This window comes from Anas acuta, chromosome 3 (assembly GCF_963932015.1).
Source record: "Anas acuta chromosome 3, bAnaAcu1.1, whole genome shotgun sequence".
NCBI classification, from domain to species: domain Eukaryota; kingdom Metazoa; phylum Chordata; class Aves; order Anseriformes; family Anatidae; genus Anas; species Anas acuta.
Window position 1 is genome coordinate 19,612,724 of NC_088981.1, and position 27,332 is coordinate 19,640,055.

General features: G+C 34.0%; 1 protein-coding gene across 1 annotated transcript in view; it reads right to left on the reverse strand.

The window, feature by feature from the left end:
• USH2A (usherin) overlaps positions 1-27,332 on the reverse strand; it is a 404,558-nt gene that overhangs the window by 175,173 nt on the left and 202,053 nt on the right. Inside the window, exons 33-36 of the mRNA XM_068675985.1 lie at positions 14,401-14,560; positions 13,737-13,908; positions 10,191-10,338; positions 3,029-3,180 (exon numbers count right to left, since the gene is read on the reverse strand). Coding sequence (XP_068532086.1) covers positions 3,029-3,180; positions 10,191-10,338; positions 13,737-13,908; positions 14,401-14,560 — 632 coding nt within the window. The remainder of the gene's footprint in view (positions 1-3,028; positions 3,181-10,190; positions 10,339-13,736; positions 13,909-14,400; positions 14,561-27,332) is intronic.

The following is a 27,332-nucleotide window of genomic DNA, read 5'->3' on the forward strand; positions in this document are numbered from 1 at the left end:
GTGCTTCTATACTCATGCACTCCACATTACTACAAGATTATATTTAAAACAGATGAGCCGCCACAATAAAGTAAGCAAAATATTCTTGCTGATAATGATAATGCTTTAAGATAAAGAAATGGTTCACAGATTCACTGGATCAGTATCACATTGATTAGTTTGATATTTCAGTCAAAACTATCCTAGTGTAAGAATTTGACTAAACTGTGCTTTCTAAACTAATTTTCCATATGGTTATACTGTTTAATGTGGGTACTCTGGACTCACCACATTAGAAAACTAGAAAAACAAATAACAACTATTTTTACTACTGAAAAGGATTAAGATATTCTGAAAACAGTACAAATTTGTAGTAATCTCTACTACAACCTGGAGAGTTGCAAAAGCTGTATTGTGTCTCTAACTTGTGAGTGCTTCTCAGGAGAAAATTCATAGCAAAACCTTTTCCTTATGAACTGCTATTCTTTTCAGTATAAAAAATAATGAAATAATGTTTAGAATCAATGTGATGCATGTAAAATCCCGTATAGTTACACCTCTTTAGCGCACTTTAAAAATAGTATCTTGTGTAAAAAAAAAATACATTTAAAATGTACATAGAAACATTCAGCATTTCAGTATTCTAAAACACATTTTGTATTTGGTTTCCTTCATATTACTTTATACAGAATCCTTTGATATTTTCAGATGTTTATTAATAATTTAATAAAAATTTAAAAATGCTGCTAACATGTAAGTAACACTCAATTATAGAAGTTCAATAGAAATTGAATAATAATGAATGAAAAACATTGTCAACCATCTAATTTTAAAAGGCAGTACTCTTTACTTGTAGTTAGTGCAAAAACAAAAATGCTGAAATTAAAGTTTAAAAACAGTGCTGTAAAATACATTACTGAGCATTTCAAAGCATTCCACTGTTGCATTCATTTTCTTCTTTTTTGTGCTTCTGATATTTACAAGAATTAACATATTTCAATACCGTCAGTATATAAAATCTCCCAAATTCCTCCAAAGAATCTATTAGAAGTTACACTATTTCTTATTAAGCCAGGCTTTTTTTTTTTTCCCTTAAGCAGAAAAAGAGCAGGTACAAAAGCAATACTTCAGCTTTACGAGGAAGAGATTAAATTTAAGCATTTTAGAATTTACATATTACAGACTTGCATTTCACTTGAAAATAAATCATGATCACTAACAACATGTTAAAACAAAACAAACAAACAAACAAAAAAACCCAACACACGACTATCTGACCCAAGTAAAAAACTAATTGAAACACAGAAACTGTAACAATCTTGTATCTAACCTCCTCTCCTCCTCTTTCTACCCTTACCTTTCCTTTCCTTCCCTACTCTCCCCTCTTCTCCTCTCCTCTTCTCTCCTTTTTTTTCTTCTCTTCCTTTCTAAATGTTGGATTTATATTGTAATTGATACAAAAATCTTTCAGAAAGTCAAATAAAGATGCAGTGTTTTAATTTCCTGGCAGCAGTTAGGTGAGCCTAAATAAAGATGTTGTACTTCAATTCCTTTTATTAGAGATGGATCACCAGCTTTGGAAAACAATTTGTGTACTGATCACAGGATGCAGATGAATATCAGCTACAGTAAACCTACTTTGAATTATTTCAAAAGTCACGATATGAGTCAGGCGTTCAATGGAGACATGAAAAAAGCCTATTAAAAATATTTTAATATCCATAACTACTGGCGTTCTGTTCTCTCTTTTAATGCCTATTTGATAGGAGAGAAGTACTGAAAACATGCATGTTTTATCTGCATGCAGAGTTTGGAAATGACTTGTCTTTAAACATTACTATTAATACAATGGATTAGGGTATTGCACATTGAATACCTTAAAACAAGCTTTCCTTCTGGGGTATATGAGAAGTTGTAAAAAATGTAAAAGAGAAACTGGCAAAAAGCCATTCAAGCTCTTAAGAGTAAATATCAGTCAAAGTAATCCAAGCTGTAAAATGTTTAACAGTTATGTGGTCTAGTCATCTCTTAGAGATAGATGATGTTACCAGAATTTGAAAGAAAGCATTCTTGAGAATATTAGAAATGTGACTAAAAAATCACAACATTAAAAAAAAAAAAATCCTGAAATTTCTTTCCAGAGAACTTCCACAATATATTGATATTATAAATTATGATAGAATAATGAGAAAAAAAAAAAAAAAAAAAAACATGAAAGACAATCAAATTTTCCTCTTTTTTCCTTTTTTTCTTCTTTTGTTCACAAAATTAAAAGTGCACACATAAGGTTAATGAAACAAAACAATAAATATCAGAATTATCACAGGTCTCATTTATACTTGTAAACAAACCGAGCATGGTACATATTATTCCAGTTATTCATCAGCTACAGCACTATGAAATCATACTGGATTTATCAGCACAGTTATACATCTAACAGTGTTTAACAACATTAAAAAAAAAAAAAAGGCCTCAGAAGGCTTGCTTTCACTATGTATTTAATATTCCTATATTCTCAAATCCTGAAAAAAATGGATTGTTGTACAAGACTGTTAAAATAGGTCAAGTAGAATATTTTGATCACATATTTGCATTGAAAAGGTATTTGCAAATCACCATATTTTCCTTGTTCCTGTATTGTGACTTCTGACTCCTGCAATTCTCAGATTATCTTCAGTCCTTTCAGTCAGCTAGAAATTTGCCTATTACTGAAATTTCTTTACATTTTCTCTTTCTTTCTTTACATTACATTCTTATAAATCTGACTAATTTACCTTTAAAACATATTAATTCTACTTAATTTCAGTAATATATGTTTCAGCTTCAAATTTTGCCTTTCTTTGCTGTACCTACGTTCTACTTTGGAATGGTGCCTAACAATGACCTATCAAATCTTCAGCAGCTCTTAAACAGATTTTTTCTTTTTTTTTAAATGTCATATTTTGCCAGATGGGTTAGTACTGACCAGAGTGAATCATCACCATTTACTCTGATATTCACTGCCATCTGACATTTATTACACTCCCAGAATGCAAATTGATGTACTCACCAATGGACCCAAAGCACAACCTTTTGCAGTACATGCCTGGACTCTGAAGGAATGCAGACTCCAAGGAGCAAGTCCATAAGCATAACAATTTAGCTGTGATGAATTTTGTATCAGAACACCATCCATATACAAGCCATAGCTGGTAATAATACCTATAAAACAACATGATAGCACTCACTAAATGTCTATACAACTACTGAATTTAGAAGAAAACCTTTAATGCTACAGACATTAGGGTCATGGCAGTATTTCACATAGCTCACAGTTAAGCAGTTAACTATTTAACAGTACTGTGTATATAAAAGAATAAACACACACTCTCATCTTTAGTTGTTGAAAACCTCACAGGTGGACCACAACCTTTGAAAAACAATTACACTCTTCCAAAGATTACACGTGAATAAACCTGTTAGTGGATAGCAGCTAACTTCACCCTGGAATTAGGAAAATCAAGGCACATCTGTTTCACAACTAACTCTGCATGTGGCTGAGAAACTGGAAAGGCACACAAAGCCATATCAGAGACTCACAGATCTTAACAGCTTTAGACCTAGAAAAAACAATGATTGACATTATAATTGAAATGTTGAAGGACAACTCAGACAAGCGCTGTAACTATAATATATAAGTAACAAGGTTTTTTTTTTTTATCATGCAAAACAACTTATTGATACTCATTCATAACTATCCCAGATTTTGTGCATTTTACCAACAAATGAATTAGACACGTCATTAATTTATTTTATTTTGCAAACAGTTTTAGCCACATTTCTAAAAAATAAATAATAATTAAAAAAAAAAAAACAGTAGTATTGATTATAGTTTCCTTATCTGTATGCTGTAGAAAAAGCCCTGAATTATTTTTTACCTATTCAATTTTTAAAAAAAAGAAAACATATTTGCAATTTCAAAGCAAACATCAAAAAGATTTCTAGAGGGGATAGTGGTCTTTCTGGTGTAATTGACTAACACGAACTCAAAAATCACAGGGGACTTCATCTCATATGGATATCTAAATCTCTGCTCCTCCAAAGCTATGTGATGGGTTAGCATGAACCCTGTACAAACTATACGTACACAGTACTTTGACTGTCATGAACTAAAGACTGAATGTTATAGGTCTGCTTAGACTGTGGATATTGAGTTTACAAAGAGTCATTTCTCTCAGGGATATTCCTCCATCTTTCTCACTTCTTATTCTTTTTTAATCTCTATAAATATGAAATCTTAAGACCAATAAATGCAAAACCATGGAAAGATTCATTAGAACGGAAGCCAGTTCAGAGGATGAACTTGGGAAAAACTTCTGATTTTCCCATTTTATGTGTGTATATCCCAGTTTCTGAGAACACTCACAGGCTGAAGTACGTATCCAGAAAGAACATTAAAGTACAAATCTAATGACAAGCAATGACAATCAATCTTTTACAAAGTTGTAGTTGTCATTTCTCCTTCCAAAAAACTGCAAATACTATCTTAGTCCACTATTGCAAGCAAGAGAAAGGAAATTCTTATTCTATTCAAACACAGTATTTCACAGTGAAGATTTAAGCCATTGCTGAGTGGTTGCCATTAGTACGGCCACTTCTGGTTTCATATGCAAGTGCAGGAATCTTTGCATAAGGTTGACAGATATGTTTTTTAAGTAACTTTACAGCATTTTACCAATTATGGACAAGAATGAGGCTATTCTAGTTTTCTGAAATACAACTGAAGGTGGTCAAATAAAAAACAAATGTTTATGGTCTGACTGTACATCATTGATTTCAACTGGACTTGGAGACTTCCCTGTAGATTTGAAAACTCAGACTTCCAGTGAAAGTTCTTTTGGTCTTGTTTGCAATTCTGCAATCAAAATATTCCAGAATTGCCTTCTGTCTCATTCAGTTATTCTGGACATGACAGATCTTGAGGAACGTATAATGTATCCTTGAGACTTAAAAAAAAATAAAATAGAGAAAACATCTTCATATTGTAAAAATTGCTCAATTCATCTTTCCTTCACTTAAAACAGAATTTTTTGAATCTACATTTAGGAATATTGTTTGAAACTGAGAAAAGATTTTTCTCTCAATGGAAAAATGCTTCATAAATAAAAGTATACACAGAACTGTTTTAGTTGGGCTTTGAAGTTTTACACTTCAAATGATGTATATGCTAAATCAATGCAGAGCTGTGTATGGTAAAGTGATTCACAGACTCCTTAATTCTATTCTCTTCTAGAAAAGTGAGAGGCTAAACTCAAGTCAGACACTAGAGAAATATATGTGGGAGGAATTCCTGGTAAATCACACACTATGAATCCTACCATATTTGACAGGCTTCCTAAAAAATCCCTTGGGGTTCCACATCTAGTTGCTTGTAAAGCAAGGGCATCAATGGTTGATATGTGTTCTACATTAAATAAACAAACTATCAACTAAAAATATTTCATATTCATCTCAGAAGAGAAAAACTTTAAGACTGATAAGGGCATCCCTAAACATAAGCACTGTCATTAAGGATGTGTTACAGGGGAGAAAAGAAAAAAAAAAAAAGTACTTTGAGTACTTATAGCAGTGGTACTAACTAACTAATGGAAAAATCACATTATTTCCTTTGATATTTATGGTAACAGTATGAATCATAATGAACTAATTTTATATTAATGTAGGTGCCATAGGTACCTCTATGGAAACCCCACTGTAACTCACTAATAATTACTTGGGCTATTCTTTTAAAGTGTTCCTGCAACTACAGCGTTATGCAGTATCTTCACAATGAGGAGCAGTCTGACAGTCAACGCTGTGACCTCTTGTTAGTCCTCCCCGTACTGTCAGAGAACAATCACCTTTAATAATCTTATATATTGTCTGTTGATTTTATTTATACTTCCAAAGCATACTGGAAAAAGGTTCAAAGACAGACCAAAATTTACTTATTTTTCAGGACTTGGTAGATACTTCTGAAGAGCTTACCATCCACAAAACATTGAAGATTATAGCACATTTGTGATTGCAAGGCATAAGAAGGGGCACAAGGTGGCTATGAAATGATGCAGTTTATTCATAATTAAGTCTAGATAGATAGAATAAATCTTGGTTTAATTGAAGACAAAACCGCTGTTGACTATCCTGCACTCCACTCTACAAAAGAAACCCAAATGTGCAATTTAGGTTTAAACTGAATAAAACTCTCTACACATTTGACATGTATGTGGACAGAAGTTCGGAGAAAGTGTTTTTGCTGTTAAGTGACATGCCTCAGGGTCATACCTCCTCAACTATTTTATTTCTGCTTTGAAAATAAGATAAAAGAAAATGTGCATTAAAAACATATTCAGCATATCATTTTCCAAATCTCTTTTTTCTACACCTGACATATCTGAAGCAACTTTAGGCAGAGAAATAGGTGTACATTTTCCCACTTTATATGGAATAATTTTTCACAAAATATAAATTGACCTTAAATTCACCAAAAATGTAGGCCAGAAACTCAATGTCCATGTTCAAATAACATCACCCTTTGACGTCTAGGTTGCCCCTTAGCCCATAAAGTTTCAAAGCTAACTTTTTTTTCCCTATTGTGCCATTTTTCTGAAGAACCCAAGTAGCCTGTAGTACTATTTGCTATAAGTGTCCTCAAAAGTGGCATACTAATCCCCCTTAATTTTGTCTATTTGATAACAGGCAGGTAGACTTCATATATATATCAAGAGAGCATAGTAAAGTCTATGGCTGTGCAATGCTGTCCCAGTCAGCTTACACACCAAATGCATCAGCAACACCTAATAAGAGCTTCCTCAGGCCATGGAAATGCATAGTAACTTCTACATATAGTGTGAGAAGAAAGAAGAGAAAGAAATGGCTGCAGAGATCTACCAAGGAGATGACAATTTATGACATGCAAGTTGTTGCAGTTCAGAGGTTTCCACCTGAAACAAAGAAAAAATCAGCAATTTCAAAATGGGCTACTTATGCCTAGTAGACTGAAAGTATGAACCAGTTAAGTCTAGAGTGGGAAAGAGTTTCTATTCTTCTGCAAAAAAGGAGCTACATTAGAACTCATTAACCTCCAGCCATGAACATACATCACTAAAATGCTGAAGCAGCAAAATCTAACGGAAAGAACCTTTTGCTGGTCTTTCTCATAGTTCAGTCTTCTCAACCACAGTATTCTTCAGCCTCCCACACAGTTTTAAAATACTGACAGAGACAGTGATTATGAATGATATGGCCACTAGGCAGCCCAAAAGATATTCTGGAAATTAAAAGTAAAAATTACTGAACAATGCAAGCTTTCCTGATTAAGTAGTTACTCCGTGAAAAGTTTTAGAACTTTTTTTTTTTCTAATTTATTAATTATTTTTATGAAATAAGCGATGCACATAGGAAATTGAAAAAAAAAAAAAAAGAAGTAGGAGCATGGTAAAGTGTGTTATCAGTTATATAGTCTTTTTAAAACTCTCAAAGAGGTGGGGGAGGAGAAGAAAAGGAAAAGACAAAATTCATATAACCTTTGTTGACTATTGTGCAAGTGAGACCACACTATGCTGAAAAAGTGAAGGCCCCAGTGCCCTTATGGTTGTCAAATTCTCATGACACAGCAGTTCTTCCTCTCTCAGGAACTTGGCAAGAGGTCATAGGTGGAAAGAGAAGCAGCCCTTCTCCATGACAACAGCCAACTATACTGAGTCCCTTCCACCAATTCTGGCTGCAACAAAAATGTTTAACTGCCACACACATGATATCCATACATTACTGAACAATGACAACACTTCCAAGGGAAGAATTCTCCATAGGCTTCAAATAATGGGAAGATGTAGCAATACCAGATAATACTCTTACAAGGGACAGAAATATATAATTTATTTTATAAAATTCTTCTGATTCATTTCACAGCTGTTGTTCATCTAGTGTGGATTCGCAGCTTCGCAGCTTTCCTAACATAATTATTTTGTTTTCTAATAACCTATTTATTATATTTAAAAGGAGAGTCAGACCATGTACAACAAACACTGTATTAACAAGAAGATACGATGTGCAAATTCATAGAATCATGGAACGGTTTAGGTTGGAACGGAACTTAAATACCATCTACTATCCCCCTTGCTCCATAGTCAGGGACACCTCCCACCAGACCAGGTTGCCCAAAGCCCCATCCAACCTGCACTTGAACTCATCCTGGGATGGGGCATCCACAGCTTCTCTGGGCAACCTGTTCCAGTGTCTCACCACCCTCTGAGTGTAGAATTTCTTACTTATTATCTTATCTAAACCCATTTTTTTTTTAGTGAAAAATGGTTACCCCTTGTCCTATCATTATAATCCCTGATAAGCAGTCTCTCCCTAGCTTTCCCTAGCTTTTCCTCTTTAAGTACAGGAAGGACACTGTAAGGTCTCCCTGGAGCCTTCTCTTCTCCAGGCTGAACATCCCAAACTTTCTCAGGCTGTCTTCATAGCAGAGATGCTCCAGCCTCATGGTCCTCTTCTGGACTCGGTCCAACAGGCCCATGTCCTTCTTGTGCTGGGGGGCCAGAGCTGAATGCAGTACTCCAGGTGGGGTTCTCAGGAAAATGGAGTAGAGGGGAAGAATCACCTTCCTTGACCAGCAGGCCATACTTTTGATGCAGCCCAGGGTATGGCTGGCTTTCTGGGCTGCAAACACACATTGCCTTTTCATCTACCAGTACCTCTAACTCATTCTCCTCAGGGTGCTCTCAAACTACTCATCATCCAGCCTGTACTCATGTTTGGGATTGCCCTGACCCAGATGCAGAACCTTGCACCTGGCCATGTTGAACTGCATGTTGTACACACCAGTCCACCTCTCAAGCCTGTCAAGGTCCCTCTGGATGGCAACCGTTTCCTCCAGTGTGTCAAGTTTAGTCATGTATTCCTAACTTGCACTTGTTTTAAAGGAAGTGCAAGGAACTTAATTTATCAAACTATAGGTCTTTATCCTGTCTTGTAGATAGGCATATATAAATACACATATGTGTGCATTTATATATTTATATATGCATTGGTTAGTTAAACCACCCTCTAAACCATTTGGATGTCTTTTCCTATAATACAAGGATAACAAGATCAGGTCCTGGTATGAACTATTACATGTAAAAGATGTCCATTTAATTGGAAATGGGTCAGGGCTTGGACACTAAGCCACATATATGACCTTCCTTCTTTCTTCCCTCTATTTTCCCCCCTCTTCCTTTTTCCCTTCCCTTCTTTTCCTTCCTCTAAGCCACAGACACTGATGGGGTATTTGTAACACAATGAGAGGGTTTCTAAGGGTCCAGGAGGCAAAATCTTCTAGCAATGACACCCATACAAGGAACCATAAATTATCAAATATATTATTTAACAGCAGATGACATGCTCTTATTTCCTCTTAAAAGTAACATAAGATCTTATGGAATGCTACATATATGTAGCCTTACAATCACTAATTTTTTGGAAACCATTTCAAGTGCCTTGTAGTGAAGTTGTACAGGCAGCTTGTGTCCTTCCACAGTTGAAAGCAGGGGGAAAAATGAAATTCATGTGAAACTACTTTAAGAAAAAATTGAGATATATACCAATACAATACCCCAATGAGGAAAACTTTTCTGTCATTTACATTCAATGATTTCTGCATAACTTCCTCTGATGTGATATAAACTGTCATACGCATAATAATAAAATCAAGGTTAAACATTTGCTCAGAAGTGTTATGTATGGATATTTCTCAATGGAAAATATTTCTAAACAAAAGGAAGTGTATTATTTAACTTCCGCAGCCACGCAAATATACACGTCCAAGATGATTATACAGAATACATCTAATGTTATAACATACCAATTAATGTAAAAGAAATTCATGCATTATTTGAGGGTAGAATGAACATCCTAGATGGATATTCTCCAAGAATGCCTTTTCCTCAGCTCAATTGTCCTAGAAAACATTAAACAATGAGATGCAGTACACAAGAACTATCAAAAGGGAGCACTTTTGAGCCGCTGAAACCATACAGAAGGCTGAAAACCACAATCTCCTAGCTGCAGACAATGATACTATCTCAGGTATTTTATGTGCTAAAATGATCATTAAAAATTAAGCACCACATATAAGCTGCCATTTAGAATATTAATTTACCTTTACTAATCATCTTTTTAACTTGAGGCTAAAAGAGTTCACTTACCATTCGGATACTCAGGCTTAGCCCATGAGATGTTAAAAGAGTCAGATGAATATGACTGGGCTTTCGGAGCAGGAACACCTTCTGGTGTACTCTCATCGGTTACAGCTGTGCTAGCTTCACTTATTGAACATCCGCCTCCAGTGCAAGCCTTAAAATATGAAGCACAACAAGCAAGCATATTTCAATGTAATACCAAAAATTTTTTACTCTAGCAATTAATTTCTGTAAAGTTTTATATTTTTATATATCTGAACTTATTAAGTCTGTGATTTTCATAAAAGATTCCTATCATAGATTTGCTCACCTCTTAACAAGAAATGTGCTATTTTTGATACTTAGCTTTTAGGTATCAAATTGATAAAACTGTACATTAAGGTTTGAGTCAGTATTTTGCATTTGACTGAGTCACAATCACAATTAGATTTCCACTGCCTTTGCAGAAACAGTTAAAGAATATTACAGTACAATATATATCATGTATAGTGCAAAACTCTTTTGGAATTGACTAAATAGTTCTCACAACTTTCAGACAATATACTGACCAACTTGCAGTGTTCTTAAAAATTATCTTGATGAATAGTCATTCAGAAAAAAAAGAAAAAAAATACACTTGGAGTTCTGCACTTCATGACAGCAGACTGAGTGTTGTGCAGATGCAATTAAAACAGTGAAAAAACACTTTATTATAAATCAATATGTAACAGTTATTATTGCATGTTTATGGATAATAGTCAAATCATTTGTATTTCAGTTACCAGGGAAGAAAAGATTGATTACACCACTTTTACATTTTGCTTGATTATGAAGCAACACGATGTGCAAGAAATTGCATATCATCTCATATATCAGGCTTTTAAAGTTTCACATGCAGAAACATAAGACTACAAAGCTACCTCTTACATATGCTGTTTTTCCAATTATTTGCACTAAGATCAGTGACAAGAGACAGGATTTGCTATAAAAGTTAAATATATATATATATATATAATAATACATTCTGTACTGATTTAAATATTTTGTTTGATTTATCTTTTATGTGTTTTTTTTTTTTTTTTTTTTGAAATAAAATAAATTAAAACCTGAATTCAACAAAGATTCAGATACTCATTAATTAAAACTTATGGAATAACATTTGTTTTTTGACTCTGTGTTGAAGTGGACAGGCAGTCCTTTCTGGATCATCACCACAAAAAGAAAAAAAAAAAAACAACAACCACCTTCCTGTCTAGATACCCAGGAATAAAATGCTTCTCTTAATCATGTGTAAGGATTAGCTTCAATTTCCTTTTTCTGAGTGCATTTCCAATCAGAGAACTGTCAGCATATTTTCTACTCTGCTCCAAAGGCATATACTAGCCCCATGGGTAAAACTAAGAACTAGTTGTAAATGAGAGGCTATTTTATATACCAAGATCATTTTCATTTCACTGAAAATTACACTCCCAACACAACTAAAGAATGACTCCTTGTGTTCAATTTGGGCTGTGAAATAATGATGAAAGAATGGAACTTCAGTTTTGGGGACATCCAAAAATGGCATTTACTTTAAATGTGTTTGGGTTTAAAAATAAGTCAGCTTAAACAAATGCTCAAATAATTCTTAACATTTTGATAATAAAAATATTTAAGAACATCATACTTCCAGCAAAGCTACGCTATTATTCAAATGATTTAGCTCCTACTGATTTCAGGAAGAAGTCCAGAAAGCCACCTCTGGAAGACCTCTTCCTCCTGTGTTCCTCACTCTCTTCCTAAATGCATTCCATTGAGTTTTGCCTAGAAGTGGAGGGCTTTTTAAATCAGGGGTTCATTAACAGCAGGCTTCCCATTCATTTATTTCTTGAATTTCCTGAAGATCAATTTTAGTATCTTGGAAACTTGCTGGTGTATGAAATTTCTGATTCCTCTAGTGAAAATCAGTAAACAAAGCTCATTTGTACTTTAAGTAGTGGAATTTTAGATTAGTGCATCCAAATGGGCTGGACATTTTTGGAACTTCAATGATCACATCTGGTGAGTAGTTCTCAAACTACTCTGACAAGTTCTAAATAGAGTGGGTACAAATGGGTACAGACTACCTCTTCTACCATACTAAAAAAAATGGGCATGTCATGTACTTTTAGACTTGCTATGTTCAAAACCGTAAGGACACATATCTTTAACCTGCCTATAACAGACCTTTTTATCTGGTTAACCACCACCTGAAGAAATTATCTTTCTCTCAGTTTCTGGTTATCGCTGATGCAATCCAAATGTATATATATATTTATAGATATATAAAAGAGAGAATTAAAATATAAAGACCAAGGGTTCCTAAAAATGTGTTCAGTAACTTTGAGAAGAGTTGTACACTTTAATGAAATAAAAACAAAATCTACACACCACTTCATTATTTTAACTATATGCCAAGGCAGAGCTAACAAATGAGGCAGTCCTGTTTGCTCTCCAGATCCTAGTTGTTCATTCTCCCTTGATTCTTTCTCCTTGTGCCTGTGTTCAGGAGTTGTGCAGGAGCATAGAAAAGCTGTGGCACAGCAGGACAGCACAAATACTTTTGATAGTCTTGCTTGCTTATGAAGGTTTAAAGTGCTTGCTGAAGTACTGTTGCAGTTTTGGACATGGTAATATTTTATATGGTATACAATTTACTATGCTGAAATGTCTAGGAACAAATGAATTAATTTCAGCACAAATGTAAGCTTTAATTAGACTGAATATCCATGTTTTTTTCAAGTTCAAGTCAGATCCTTATCATTACCTGAAAGTATTTATTTTTTTTTTATTACTATTTATTTTTTTTTTGTGGCATAGTATTTAGAACATTCAAGAGCATGTTAAGGAAAAAAAAAAAAAAAAAAAAAAAAAAAAAGAATGTATACCCAGTCATAAATGTAAATTTATTCATAATCAAGAGTGGAATATTTTTCTATGGCATTTATCAAAGCAAATATCCTTATAAAGGTATTGTTATAAAATCAACAGTGTGCTTAAAACAAGGGACAATCTCATGTTTTTATATACATATTTTCAGGTTTGTTAGTGAACTGAATCTTCTCCATATTATCACAAAACCATTGATACAGAAATGCAATGAAAACACTGAGGTCTTTTAAAATATTTTGAATAAACAAACTGCTACTTTACAGTGAACTCTTTTCCTTTCTGCTCTTTCCTTCTGTCTATGGATTTTATGAAGAAAAATCAAATACTTATGGTATAAAACATGAAAGGCCATCATTTTCAAATACATTTTTTCACATGTTGGGGGCAGGCAATATTTTTAAGTCTTTCATATATTTCTGGTTAATTCTCTATTAATTAACATTCAAGGTATCCTTGAAGAAAATCTGTATTTAAATTACATACACATTTCTGAGGGCCCGTTTTGAAATAAAAAACACTTATCTCTATTCGGGATGGCTCATCAACCTTAGTTTCAGAAAGAAGAGGTTAAAAAGCAGACACACGAACCATTATTTAAGATGTTAACAAAATCGGAATCATTCTCACCATTTTACACCTCTATTACACATCTTTAAAACTTACAGCTAGTTTTACGAGGTATTCAGTACCCGGGAAAAGCTGCTGAATAGTAAAATCCAGAAAAAGTTCTGTGCTGTTATAGATTACATTCCACTTTGTAAAATTCTGCTCATTGTTGGCAATATAAAGTATATAGCGATCTAGAATTCCATTTACTTCTATTGGTTCATTCCATCTGCAAATAAAAGCAAAATATGATTAAGACCAAGAAAGATTCAGACCATACTGAAAAAAAAAAAAAAAAAAAAAGTATGTAACTGTGACTTTTTGGATTTTATCTTAAGAACTGGAAAACATACTTGTGCAACCATAAAAATAAAAGGCAAATACTCTAATGCAGTATTTGTACGCAGTAGATAAATGATTACAATAACGCACAAAGCAAGGGCTACAAAATGGGCATATCACCAGAACATTTCCTGCACTGAAGTTTGCAGAGGCTATGCCCATATGTAGGTTATACTGATTGCGTAAAGACAAAATGGAAATTAAGTTGGCAAGTGATAATCAGAAGGTGCACAGAACCACTAAACTAATCACTTCTATGCATTTAATCATAATAAATTTAATTTTATGTCACAAACCCTTCCCCTGATTGAACTCACTGGAATTCTTGAATAAAGTGATGCACTATTGTGTTGTCAGGAAAAAAGAAATCCTTACTTACTGTACATATATTGTTCTAGAATCCAAAACTGTCAGGACCGGGGCATCTACATGAGATGGTGGCAGCTGTGCTGTAAACAAGGTGACCTGAGAACTGTTTGTACAGCCAGCAAGCGTGCAGGCAGAGAGCAGAAATTGGTGTGGCGTAAAAACTGCTAAATCTAGGGCAAAAAAAAAGAAAATGCAAATTTACTTTGCATATTAATTTTATCTTGTTTCTCTGTAACTTTCAGAGGGTAGGTAATTCAGAAAAGCAAGAGGAAGGGGAACCTGTCTCTCAAATGTTTCAGATTTGTCCCGGAACAGTGACAAGAAGTGTTTGTTGTTTAATGGCAAATTACTGCAAATTTGGACTACTAACAGGTCTAGGGACCTTACTTTGGTTGAGATAGCTGCATTGTACAGGACAGTTACACAGGAGACTCTTTGGTGTTACATACCATATTAATTTACTACAATGGCAAATGATCACCCTTAACATGATTAAATCATATCATTGAACCTATACAAGTATAGGTTCACTAACAGAGAGATTATATTTTTCTACAAAATGTGCTGTACATTATACAAATGTCAAGCATTGATACACACAATGATTCACTCCATGCAATTTCACTTTAAGCATGAACACAAAGGAAGCTCAGAAGCTTACCGTCGCCACCACTCAGGCTGGCCTGTTCTCTCCTATTTGTCGTCATCAAAAATTTGTAATATACATTTCAGTAAGAGACTACCTTTCTAATACTATAGGAAAACAACTGTTAAGTCATTATTTATTACAATTTAACCGAGTTTAAATTACTGCAGAAAATGGTGAATAATCTTTGCTAAACAAATATTCCAAAAGATCTGTAGTTATTCCTTAGGAATCCTGTACTAATAAAGAATGTTTTTCTGAAAATTATAGTAGGAGAGTAATTCAGACAGAATTTTCTAATCATTTTCATTCTCATTGCAATACAAATTGCAGATTTTTATGAGCAAATCTTTTAAGAAGGAATTTATGATTGAGATTTTGGCAACTCTTTAACGTATACAAGTAAAATAAGTTTTATAAAAGCAAACTTTTAGTCAGCCAGAGGAGGTCTGCATTTTTGCAAGACATAACAAATGCTAGTGTTTCTAGAAACAAATAATACCCAAATATCGTTTTATGCAAAATATTTGTGAACACAAATTCAAAAATTGCAACTGGATGACAAAGGCATCAGTAAAGCAGAAATGCCATATACCCAATTTCTTTCTCATTATTTTTCCCTTCATCTAATGTCCCCAGTCCCAGCTGCAATGGAATTCCTTTTGATTTATTCCAGTCTTTGTAAGGACACATGAATTCCTTCATTTTTATTGAAAACTCAGCTATTCTGTGGTACCCCTCCTATGAAGCACATGGCAAAATGTGAGTTAAAAAATAATAATAATAAAAAAAAATGTTGTAACTTAAAAAAAAAAAAATCATCAAGGGGATGCCTGTAATACAGTGAGAAGTTTAATCAACATAATGGGTCTGATTCCACCAGGGTTAAGCAGTGCTTATGTGGGTGAGAGGGGGAAGGCACATTCCAGAGCAGGTGCTCAAGCTGGCTCAGAAAGCAGAGAACGCAAACTCCATACATTGCACCAACTGTGTTGCCCTCATTAGTGTACACCTTCCTGCGTCCCCGTTTCCCCCCAGCTGCCATCAAGGAAACCACAAAAAGTATAGAGGAGAATGGAAAACTTCAAGATAAATCTCTGTACTCCATATTCTGCGTGGGTAAAAAAGTGACCAGAAGGAATTTAGTTTTAAAAATGATCAAATGATCAACCAAAAGTAATCTGTGGCACCTATTTAATTTATATCATTGTAAACAATGAATGCACATTCCTCTCTTTAAACTGACATTGTCTTGTGGAGCTACACTAAGTGTGAATATACCACAAGAGAAGGAAGAAGAGAAAAAGTGGATTTCTCCTCTTCCATTTGTTTATGGTAGATGACTCTTTTCATTGTGCAGAGATTTGGGATGTCAGGAGAGAAGGATATTTTTTCTCATCTTTAAGGAAAATCCTTCATCAACTAACTGCTTTTTTGAAAAAGTAGCTTGTACTGAAAAAACATGATTTGATACACACCCTAGTTGATGAGACTACTTGTTTCAGTAAGAGTTTCTGGAAGTACCTAGTTAAATTTGAAGAGGGAGGAACTTGGTCAAGAATCAAGAGAATGGAAGATGGAAAATGCAAATGTTTTATTTCTCTCCTTAAAAAAAAAAAAAAGTGTGACTGACTTTATTATGTCTGTCTCAGTCCTTGGAATGGAATAGGCAAAAAGACATGACAGGGAAATAGGAAAAAATCAAAGGAATGGGAATAACATGGAATGGATGGAATGGAAACACAGGACAAAGGAGCAGCAAAGTCCTCTGGGATCAATTCAAGAGGATGCTGAGAGAGGAAAGAAAGAGAGAACCAAAAAATAAATAAATAAATAAAAAGAGATAAAAAAAGAGATAAAATATGGAAAAAGCCACATGTGACCAGGATCAAATGAGATCTTGATTTAAGAATGATGATTTATTTTAACTAATAAATGCTGAATAAACATTTGATGAAGTCCAGAAATATTTTGGTGTGATGAAGGGTGAAAAAAGAATGAAGTTAGGGGGAGCAGAAGAAAATACAGAAATTAGAAACTTAAGAATGTGACTCAAAGCATGAGCTTTGCCATCAATTAAAATGTCTCTGTAGATTTCATCAAGGTTTGGATGAATCTGCATATAGCAAAGGCTTATTTTTCCTAAAAACTTAGAACTAGAAACTGAAAAACTGAACAATAAAAATCATATTAAATCATAATTGATCCAATCATTTGTCACAATCTGATTTGGTAGATATTTTCCTGTTTAAAGTACAAAGTGTTTCATAATGGATTAATGGACTCAAACAACTACAGATACGAACATGAATTTGAATGAGGAGGGAGGAGGTTCTTAAAACTACAAAGCTACTGTTTGTCAAGGTCCTCTAGCAACAATGCCTTGTTTTCCATTTGCTTGATTGCATGATTTGCATAAGATCAAATGTAGGCAGTTGTAGACATGAAAAACAGATCACTCAGACATTAGAAATGGATCCACAAGCATTATCTAGAAATGTGTTACAAGAAAATACATCACAGTGCATAGAAACCTTGGTGATTAATGTCAAACAAAATATAATTTACAATATAGAGCATGAATTATATGCTATTTTACAATTGATTTCATGCTGTTGCTGGAAGAATTTCATTGATCTCAATCCACAAAATGAACCAAATAAGCAGAGAATTATTTTCTTTGTAACTCGCAGCAAAAAAAAAAAATAATAAAAAAATATTATTATTATTATTATTTTACGTTAGAAAACTAGAGACATTTTTTGCTTGATCATGTTATATTCTCATTTGTTCCTCCATTCCAGGCCCCTGTTTTACTTTAAAATCATATCAAATGCTTCTTACTGCAATTTTCCAATAGCTACTCTCTTAAATTACTGATTTCTTTCCAAAACAAAGTTAAATTTAAAAATTACAGAGGTTTACTAAGAGAAGCCTAAAGTCAGGATTTTATCTTGTATTAATTTCTGGACCAAGAAGGGCGCCAAAGGGAAAGCATAAAAGACACCTTCCAAGCAGGTACAGAATTCCCTCAAATCACCCTACTAAGGTAGCAGGTAGTCATGAAAATAATTGATTATTTTTCACATCAAAACCAAAACAAAATAAGAAAACTAAAGTAAACACCTGTGTATATTTTAAGACCGTAACTTACTCTAGATGATACAAGGGATCTTCTATCTCAGAGGCAAAACAAACAAACTAAATTCCTTTCTAGCTCATATGTCAGCAAGATAATTGATAACTATGGTGGCTATCTTTAAAATCAACATTTGCATACCACTATATTTTTAACGTATGTGGAACTCCTCACACTACTTTCTAAACTATTTAACTTGGTTGGTATATATGCAGTTTCTAATAACCACCAAGACAAGTTCTGATAGCATGATCAATGCATGAGAGAGAAAAAATAAAGAATGACTGTTTGGATGGTCAATAAGAACACTCACTTTGCTTTGTCAAGTCAAACTTAATGGGTAGTCTTTGAAAGATAATATGTTAACACCACAATGCTACTTTTAGCAGAGATTTTGTTGAGATGAAGAATAAAAAACACAGCAGATAAAAATAAAGAAATATGAGATTTAAGAACTTGTTTCAAAACATGACCTTTACAGTCAAAGTTTACATCTCAATTCAAAAATAACACAGTATTAATGTCTACAGTGTTTTAATTTATCTGTACTATATGGTATGCTGCATTTAGGTTTATAGCAGAAGAATCACATACCCTTCCTCCCTTTCCTCTTCCACTCTCCCTGATTTCAGGAACCTGTTGTAAGGACGCACTGTCCTGGTGAGTGCTCAGCTGAAAAGTGACTTGTGTAAGGAACCCTACATAGCTTCTCTCAGGAAAATAATTGAGACAATAGCTATCCCATCGCTATATTCAAAGGAAAATAATATGACAACACCATAGCAAGGGATTGTTAGCAGCACAATAAAGCAAACCTGCTGCAAGCATGAAGATGAAAAACTTCCAAGGAATTCCAATCACAACATTGTTCACATAGGTAGATTGTATGGCTGCTTCAGCTCATCATTCACTTCCTTTCATCTTCTGTCTCATAGTTTGTTAAATTAACTCACAGTAGCTTAATATTTAATTAGAAGGTAAACTCTTTGGGACCATAAATCCACATCACCAAGATACAACAATGCCCCCATTTGATTTTTATGCACTATTGTAAAAAAAAAAAAAAAAAAAAAAAAAATCACAATCAGAGAAGATGCCAAGATTGTATTATCAGGCTTACTTTATAGGATATTATTAGCAGTTCTTGCCCTTCCATCATTTTCTGAAAACAAGCAACAATTCACATATAACTTTCAGTATAGTATATTCTGCTTTCTGCTTTTTAAAGCACCAGTCACTTAATTATTCTGACCCTTGAAGAATCAGCACTAACGTACAACCTCATCTGGGAAGGTTTTATACTAATGCTGCATCTTTCTCACAGATCTCCTGAAGACTGTTCTAGTATTAGAATTAAAAGAATTTTGTGAAGCTACTAAAAACAAGGGGAAGGAATAAAGGAAGAGAAGATAAACACAGGAGCACAAATAATTATTTTCATGAAGCACCATAAGTTGCTGTTCTGCTCTCTTACCAGGAAAGGTGTTGATGCAATGGCATATGGACTAAACAACTTTGTTTCTAGTTGGCCAATAAATGGTGTTTTAGAAGCTATTTAACTCAGCAGTAAGTATTGTTGGTTTTCTAAATTTCTCATAAAGGAATAAATAAATCCTCATTGAAACTGAGGTTTATATGCTGCAGAAGAGTTCAGGTAAGATACAACCTCATTGCTGCATGTGGAGAATTAAAGAGCATAACACAAAACCAGGTATTACACGGGAGCCCCCCAAAACATGACAGTCATCTGTTAGCCTGTGTAGAAAAAAATATGTATAAATTAAGAAGTCACATGTAAGAAGAAAAACAAAAAAACCCTTCAGCACACAAGTGAAACAGATGGATCTTTAATCATTTCAGTTTGCAATGATCTCAAAGAATTAATGTAGCACATGGTAGAGCTACAGTTCCATTTTTGGAGAGGTGGTAGCTCCAAAGTACTTAACAGTTTTAAATAGAAATATGTTTTACTAGAAAAGATGGAAAAGACTTTTTTTTTTCCCCGCGTTTACTAACAGTTTCTCTTAATTACACACTTGTTACTGTTATAAGAAAAATCTTTCTACCATTCATCAGCATAAACTCTTCTAATTCTGTGAGCCTAAACTCATCCCTCAAATACTACATCTTTCTGTGATCACCTCACAAGGTCTCATTAGTCTCCACTCCTGATCATTTTGTTTCTTTTCTTCTTTTCTTCTTGCTTAAACTATTAATTTTACCATTATCTTTGCAAGGTATATCACCTTTTTTTATTAACCATTTGTAGTATTTATTTATTTATTTTGATTGCAGAGCTGGACTATGAGGATGCCAGTCTTTGATTTTAAAGCCAGATCTCTGAGATAGCTTCTGCAGGTAATTCCAGACTTTGTTCTCACTCCCCAGTTAGGACACAGTAGTTTGAAATGCTAAGGATGCTCAGCTGAAGAAAACTCTACTTGTGGATTGCCACAGATCATATTGCTTTGGAAAAGTGTAAGCATCAGATTTAACATGAAATGTTAACTTCTGAAAAAGTTAAATGTTTCTGATAAAAACTTCTTTTTCGATTGCTTTACCCCCAGTCATTCTATCCTCTGTGATTGCAAAGACATCCCATATCCCTAACCGCAGAAGAATCTTAGTGCCTGCATGAAGCTCCTGGAACACTCCCTCAGCGAACATTCCTAAGCTGTTCCCTTGGCCCATCATCATTAACGACCATCAGAAAAACATATGGGCCTGGTTTTGGACTTTTCTTGCTGCCAGAATAAAACATAGCCAATCAGTGCAAACATTCAGCATCAAATGAGAGTAATGAAGTTATGTATTTGTTTACCAGAGTTAAAATCATGCGTTGTCTCCCTAGTTCACTCCAATTATAACAGCAGGACAAACACAGTAAGCCTGAAGGTCAAAGGGAGAAAAACTCTGATGAGGACAGAGCATGTTCCTTCTTACCAAGCATGTGAAGAAAAGTAGCTGTGGTCATACCAATATTACTTTGTTTTATTTCTCTATTTGTCATTTATTTGCACATCAGGTTTCCTGACATAGATCCACTTTTAAGATTTAAATGCAGATTTCCACTCATGAATGCTTCCAGTCCAGTCATTGTATTGCTATCAGCTTGAAGGAGGTGGGGACTTGTTAGAATACTTTACAAAAAACATGGTCTTTCAGTCAAAGTTAAACTCAAAATATGTGAGAAATGAGAAAAAATAGATATATATATTTTGAACATTTTAGCACTGTATTAATGTCAGCTTAATGTACTCAACTGGAAAATAAATTTGCACTAGGTAACTATGTTGAGTTCTGAATATCAGATACCTGCTGCTATAAAACTGGAACGACTCTGGATTCACATCAGTATGACCAAGAACCTATTGGCTCTCTAACAGAAGTACACCCTGTGCTTCTAAGTAATTTCAATCTTGCTGCAGAGATAAAAACAAAATTCAGATTCACCTTACAGTTGGTGTTAATTGTATCAGGTCAAGAAAACTGCCACTTTTACAACCCAGTAAGGAGCACATCTGAACGTGCAGAGAAGCCAGTAAGATGTTAAGTTATATAAGAATATATAATATAATATAACATAAGACAGCAACTATTACTATCCATTTTCTATAAATCAATAGTGCAGCCTTATCAGGAAAAGCATATATTACAGATTGCAGAAGTAAAGGCTGTCTGGAAGATGGCAATGAGAAAGCACAGGCATACAAACACTCTCTTAGGAAGACAGTCTGGAGAAAAAACTAAGAAAAGGAAACGAAGATAACACACTGTACACATATATGAGTATGTAAGTGCTACATAGAAAAGCAATTAGAATCTTGTGTTCCCTAGAATTCCCTTGGAAAGAAAAAAAAAAAAAAGGACAGAAAAAAAAAGACACCTAGTAAATTTAGAAAGTGCAATTTTCAGCTAAACTCACTGCACTTCAAATCATGGAACATCTACTGCTGACAGGAAGATTCAGCTTTACCTGTATAAATCAAATTCTGGGGGCTATTATAAATATCAACACTGCACTTTTAAAACTATTTTAATGATAAGCATTATCATAATTTGCCAATGTGAGGAACAGAGACCCTGCAAGATTTCTATATTTCTCCTATCCAAAACTATTTAGAACTCTGCAGCTCTCTATTTTATGATTATTATTATATATATATTTATATTTATGTTTATTTGACTAAACAAACAAAAACATGGAGAGGAGGAAGGAAATTAATTTCCAAAAGAAATATTTTCTTTGACTAAATCTACTAGTAGATTTTGACTTAATGAAATTGAATATGCACACTAAATCTTAAAATACCATTTAAACTCCAAATTATTTTGTAATTAACAAAATATTCAACCCCAAAAAAAATTCATCAAGAAACTTACGACAGGACACTCAGACCAGATACTGGAATCTAATCAAGAAATATGACAATGCCTGCTCAAAGTGGTATCAGCCAGAGATTACAAATTGTAAATTTATAATCTTTATTTAGTTATGCTGTATTTCAAACCATCATTAGGGGTAACTTGTTCCACTGTTTTGCACAGTTCCAATGCAAGATGATTAGAGAACAACTCTCACCATCAAGGCAAGGCATCATGAGATTTAAGAGTTTTGGCAGAAGAGATACTATTGCCTTTCCATGACCAGAGCAGTTCTGTATATCTGAATTATGGTCAAAGAATAAAAGATTTTCCTAAAATATTACTGTAGTGCTTGAATAGGAATAGTGGGAGGACTCAGCTTCTGAGCATTACTCCTAGACAAGACATTTAGCAGCAAGTTTAATCTGTTTCAAGACCACAAAAGCTGAGCTAGTTTTCAGTCAGCTGCAGAATTATCAGCATTGTAAAATACACTGTACTCCTACCTGTTCTCCTCTGTCCTTACCAGAGCAATCAGCCCCAGCTGTTGAGTCATTGATATGGTCAACATGTAGTTGGTGTAAATTATTGAGACCTCTTTTTGCTATTTTTTTTTTGTTTTTAATTCATTTGCTTTATATATTTTTTCGACACACACACATAGTAAAGGAGGAAAAAAAATCTATGAAAAGCCCAAAGCCCAAAGTTTTTTTCAACTTGACATGTTGCACTACCCAGTCATGTCATGTAGTGTCAGTAATGTCATCAGATAACATAACTGCCACAATCTGATGTGATGCATTAAACTGGGATTACCAGAATAAATCATGTTTGTGGGTACACAGATCACAGGTGGTACAGTCAGCAGCTCTGTATTATGGCATATCTATAGGATGTGCAGATTAGGATATAACATTCAGAGGCTTGTTCTCGTTTGTGAAGTGCTTTGCAACCATAACTCAATAGTAAGGAGCCACCAAACAGTTATAATAGCATAAACCATCATCAGGGAAAAATACAAATCGATCAGTGCCAGTGATATAAAAGAAAGAGCATGCATCTGTCCCCAGTCTCATAAATTCAGTGGTTGTTACAGGCTTTTTCTGTATCCCACATGTAGTTTATTAATAACAATAACTATCATAAATAATAATAACTCAGAGTAGTTTATTTCAAGATGAATGTGCTTATTATCTGTTGGTCCTCTCCCTTATTTCTTACATCCTGTCTATATTCCTCCTGTAAATGGTGGGGAAGACTCGGTTTAATTTATTGTTTTAAGTTTATGTCCTTTAATTGGCAACAGAGTGCTATGCCAAGAAAGTTGTCTACGTAGGCTCCCTGGAATATTTGCATATCTTAACTCGCATGTTAAGCTTGTACAAAGGAGGCATAGAATTTACATTCTACTGCGTGTTATAAATAAGTAATAAGAACAGATTAGAATTATGCTTTTACGCCTACTAGTGAGAGAGAGATGCATAATTCACAAGTGGTGTGAATTAAGAGACTTTTGAATTTCACCCCAATCCTCTCCCGCTCCAATCTTGTGCATGTAGTACATGGTATACTTTTCAGTCCCACTGCTCCACAAAGGTGTGTGTGTGTGTTTTCCCTCCTTAGCCTTAGATTTTGTAAGTACCGTACCTTTTTTTTTTTTTTCTTCTTCGTGCAAAAAAAAACAAAAGACACTATATCTTAGAATTCATGGTTGGGAATCTTTTGCTTTGTTACAGTATTAGTGTCATCTTTCCCAGTTTGCTTACTATACTCAGAGACATGACTGTAAGAGGCAGATGTTAACTCTCAGTGCTTTCAGAAGGTGCCAGATTAAACTGAGTTTTTCAACTTCAAAGAGAACACAGAACTTGCAAATGGACCGTTGTTACACTTTGTAGTCAGCACAACATATTGCACCTCTAGTTGGGTCTCCTTAAGGAGAGTATTTCAAGGTAATCTCTAAGCCCATTCATGTCTCCACCTTCTCTGCCAAAGTCTGCAAACTAAAGCCTATTGTGACCATAATTTACATGCCATCACATGTGGGCCATGGATTTTGCAGAACCTGCTGCTTCCACCACAGTGATTCTACCTCCAAAAGCATTCTGTTACCTGGTGATAAGGTATAGGAACAATGAATGATCTGAGTCTAGTTACTTGAATCTAGTTGATTGAACCTGGTTACTTCAATGTATTTTGGTTCTCTGGATGAAGCACTACTATTCTGATTAATGTACCTCCCACAGAGGCATCAGAGGCATCACTAGGGACAGACCCTATAGTAAAAGAAGTCTTCTTATAATGTCTCCAAACCATTTCAAACTGAAGCTGCTTTTTTTGTGTGTGTTTTGTTTTGTTTTATCTTTTTCTCCTCTATTATGTGTGCAAATATTTTTAATTATGCTCTAGCTTTATCTGCCATCTGTTTATTCTGCCTCCATCTCCACCATATCTGTTTTCATAGTTAAGCTGTCTCTCTCTTTTTTTGGTAACCTTCATTCTAATTTATTTATCTTTTGATTTGTTCAGTATACCTCACTTTATTCTTAGTTTTCCTTAACAAACATTCTATGTACTTTGCCTGTAAACTTAAGAGAAAGACTTCAGTTATACATGTATTTTAATTCCCAGTACAATCTAACATTTTCACAATTAATTTGCAACAATGGTATTAAGCCCCAATAGCTATTACGTCAAAACTCAACACATGTTAGTTGAAACAAAGAAAAAATACTTTTACCCTAACTTTTTAGAAAAGCAACAGGCACCACAATTATTTAGGTATGTAGGAGATCATTCTTAACTTTGAGTGAATGAAAAGGCTAGAACTCCAGCTCATGAAAACACAAGGACATTCTTGTCAATTACATTAAATTATTATTCCTTGATCAGAAAAAAAAAAAAAAAAAAAGTGTAACAATATTAAAGAAATCATAAGTAAGCTCCAAAGTTGAAATCAGTATGAAATTTGACTTTCAGAAGAAAGCTAACCCATTTTGTACCAACATGAGTTACTTTCAACAACTGATAATTTCTTTCATTTATAAAATTTCTCTTGGAACAGACTGGAGAAAAGCTTTCACCACTTATGTATCAATTGTATGAACACACCCAGTCTAGCCAATGATCCTGGACAGATGAGCAAGACCATCATGAGGACCCAGAAGACAGGTTATCTAGTTACATCTGAATAACTGCATAATTCTAACAAAGGGGATGCAAAACTATTCACCCACTATTTTATCAAGAAAGCATTCGAATGTTGTCAGAGCTTCCACAAACATACACATAAACTTCCAAATGAGGAATATTCATTTTTATTCTATACGTATTTTGTAATACAGAAATAAATAGCAATTAATTCAAAATACTGCACAGATGTCTTGATTTCAAGATCTTGTTTGTCTGGTCTGAACACAAAACCTAAGTTTAAACATGCTGTGTTTTAGCTGCCCCTACTGAATCAGTCTATTCAGCACTGATTAGAGCTCTGATTTACACTGGCTAGAAAAAAAAATAATAAAAATATTAAAAGTCTTCCCCAATATATTTGTGTAAAAATGCATATATGTATGCATCTCTATAGATGGAAACCACAAATGCTCACAAAAAGAGCATTTATTGATCAATACAGAACATTATTGATTAAATTGATGAAATCACAAATTAAAATTATAAATTGCTAATAATAAACTTCCAGGTACCAGAAGCTGGCAGTATAAAAATCACTTATTCTTTTACATGTGCAGACCATGAGCAGTGCCTCCCTTTACCAAAATGACTGAACAGCACCGTTCTGAAATTAGAAATCCAGATGCTTATTTACATGTAGCCATAAACATAACCAGATGCACCAAAAAAAAATAAAAATAAAAATATGCATACTGCAAATGTATCTTACAATAAAGGAACATGATGTATCCAACAGTAGCCATTACTAGAACAGTAACGATGTTTCTCATCCACACTTGCATTCATGTTAATTCCATGAGGATAAGCATTATTTAAAGTACACTAATCTGATATTCTTCTTATATTTTTGCTATGCACTAGTTACTCTCCTGGTAACACATCACTGTGATTTCTACTCTATTTATAGAATGAAAAACAGGAAAATGTAGAGGGGAGAAAAAAAAAAAAGAGAGAGAGAGAGAGAGAATCCCCACCAGTTTTCAAACTAAAATTTATGTAAAAAGCTTCAGTTAGAAATAGACTGTCATAAAAATACAGTATTTCACAGAAGACTAGTGTAAAGCATGATGGAGTTCAACACTGACTAAAAGGTTATTAGGTTTTATGTAAACAAGGTGATCAGTGTAGAAACCTTGGTTAGATATCTGGCAGCAATTCAAGAAGGATCCTAGAATGCCTTTCATGACATGGTTTATGCTTTGCATACCTAGCTTAGGAGGATAGGTAAACAGATTTTGAAAATAAAAGAATCTTTCAATCATTCCAACCATCAAATATTTTTAAAATCAATCTTGAATCAATACTCAAAATACACAAAGATCTTGACCTACAGTAACAGAAAAAGACATCAATTGGTGAAACATTTTATTAATGTCAGTTGAGGGAAGTCGCTTTCAAATTAATTGAAATAGCAAGGCAAAAACATATGCAAATACCAAAGATTCACCTTTCATAAAACTGTCTCATTATAGCTTTTTTTTTTTTTTTCAATTACTAACTTGCTAAAAATGTTTTATAATGACTCAACACATGATCATTCAGTTAGTATAACTAAGGAAAAGAGGAACCCCCTGGCTGGGGACCTTCAGGAAGTGTTACT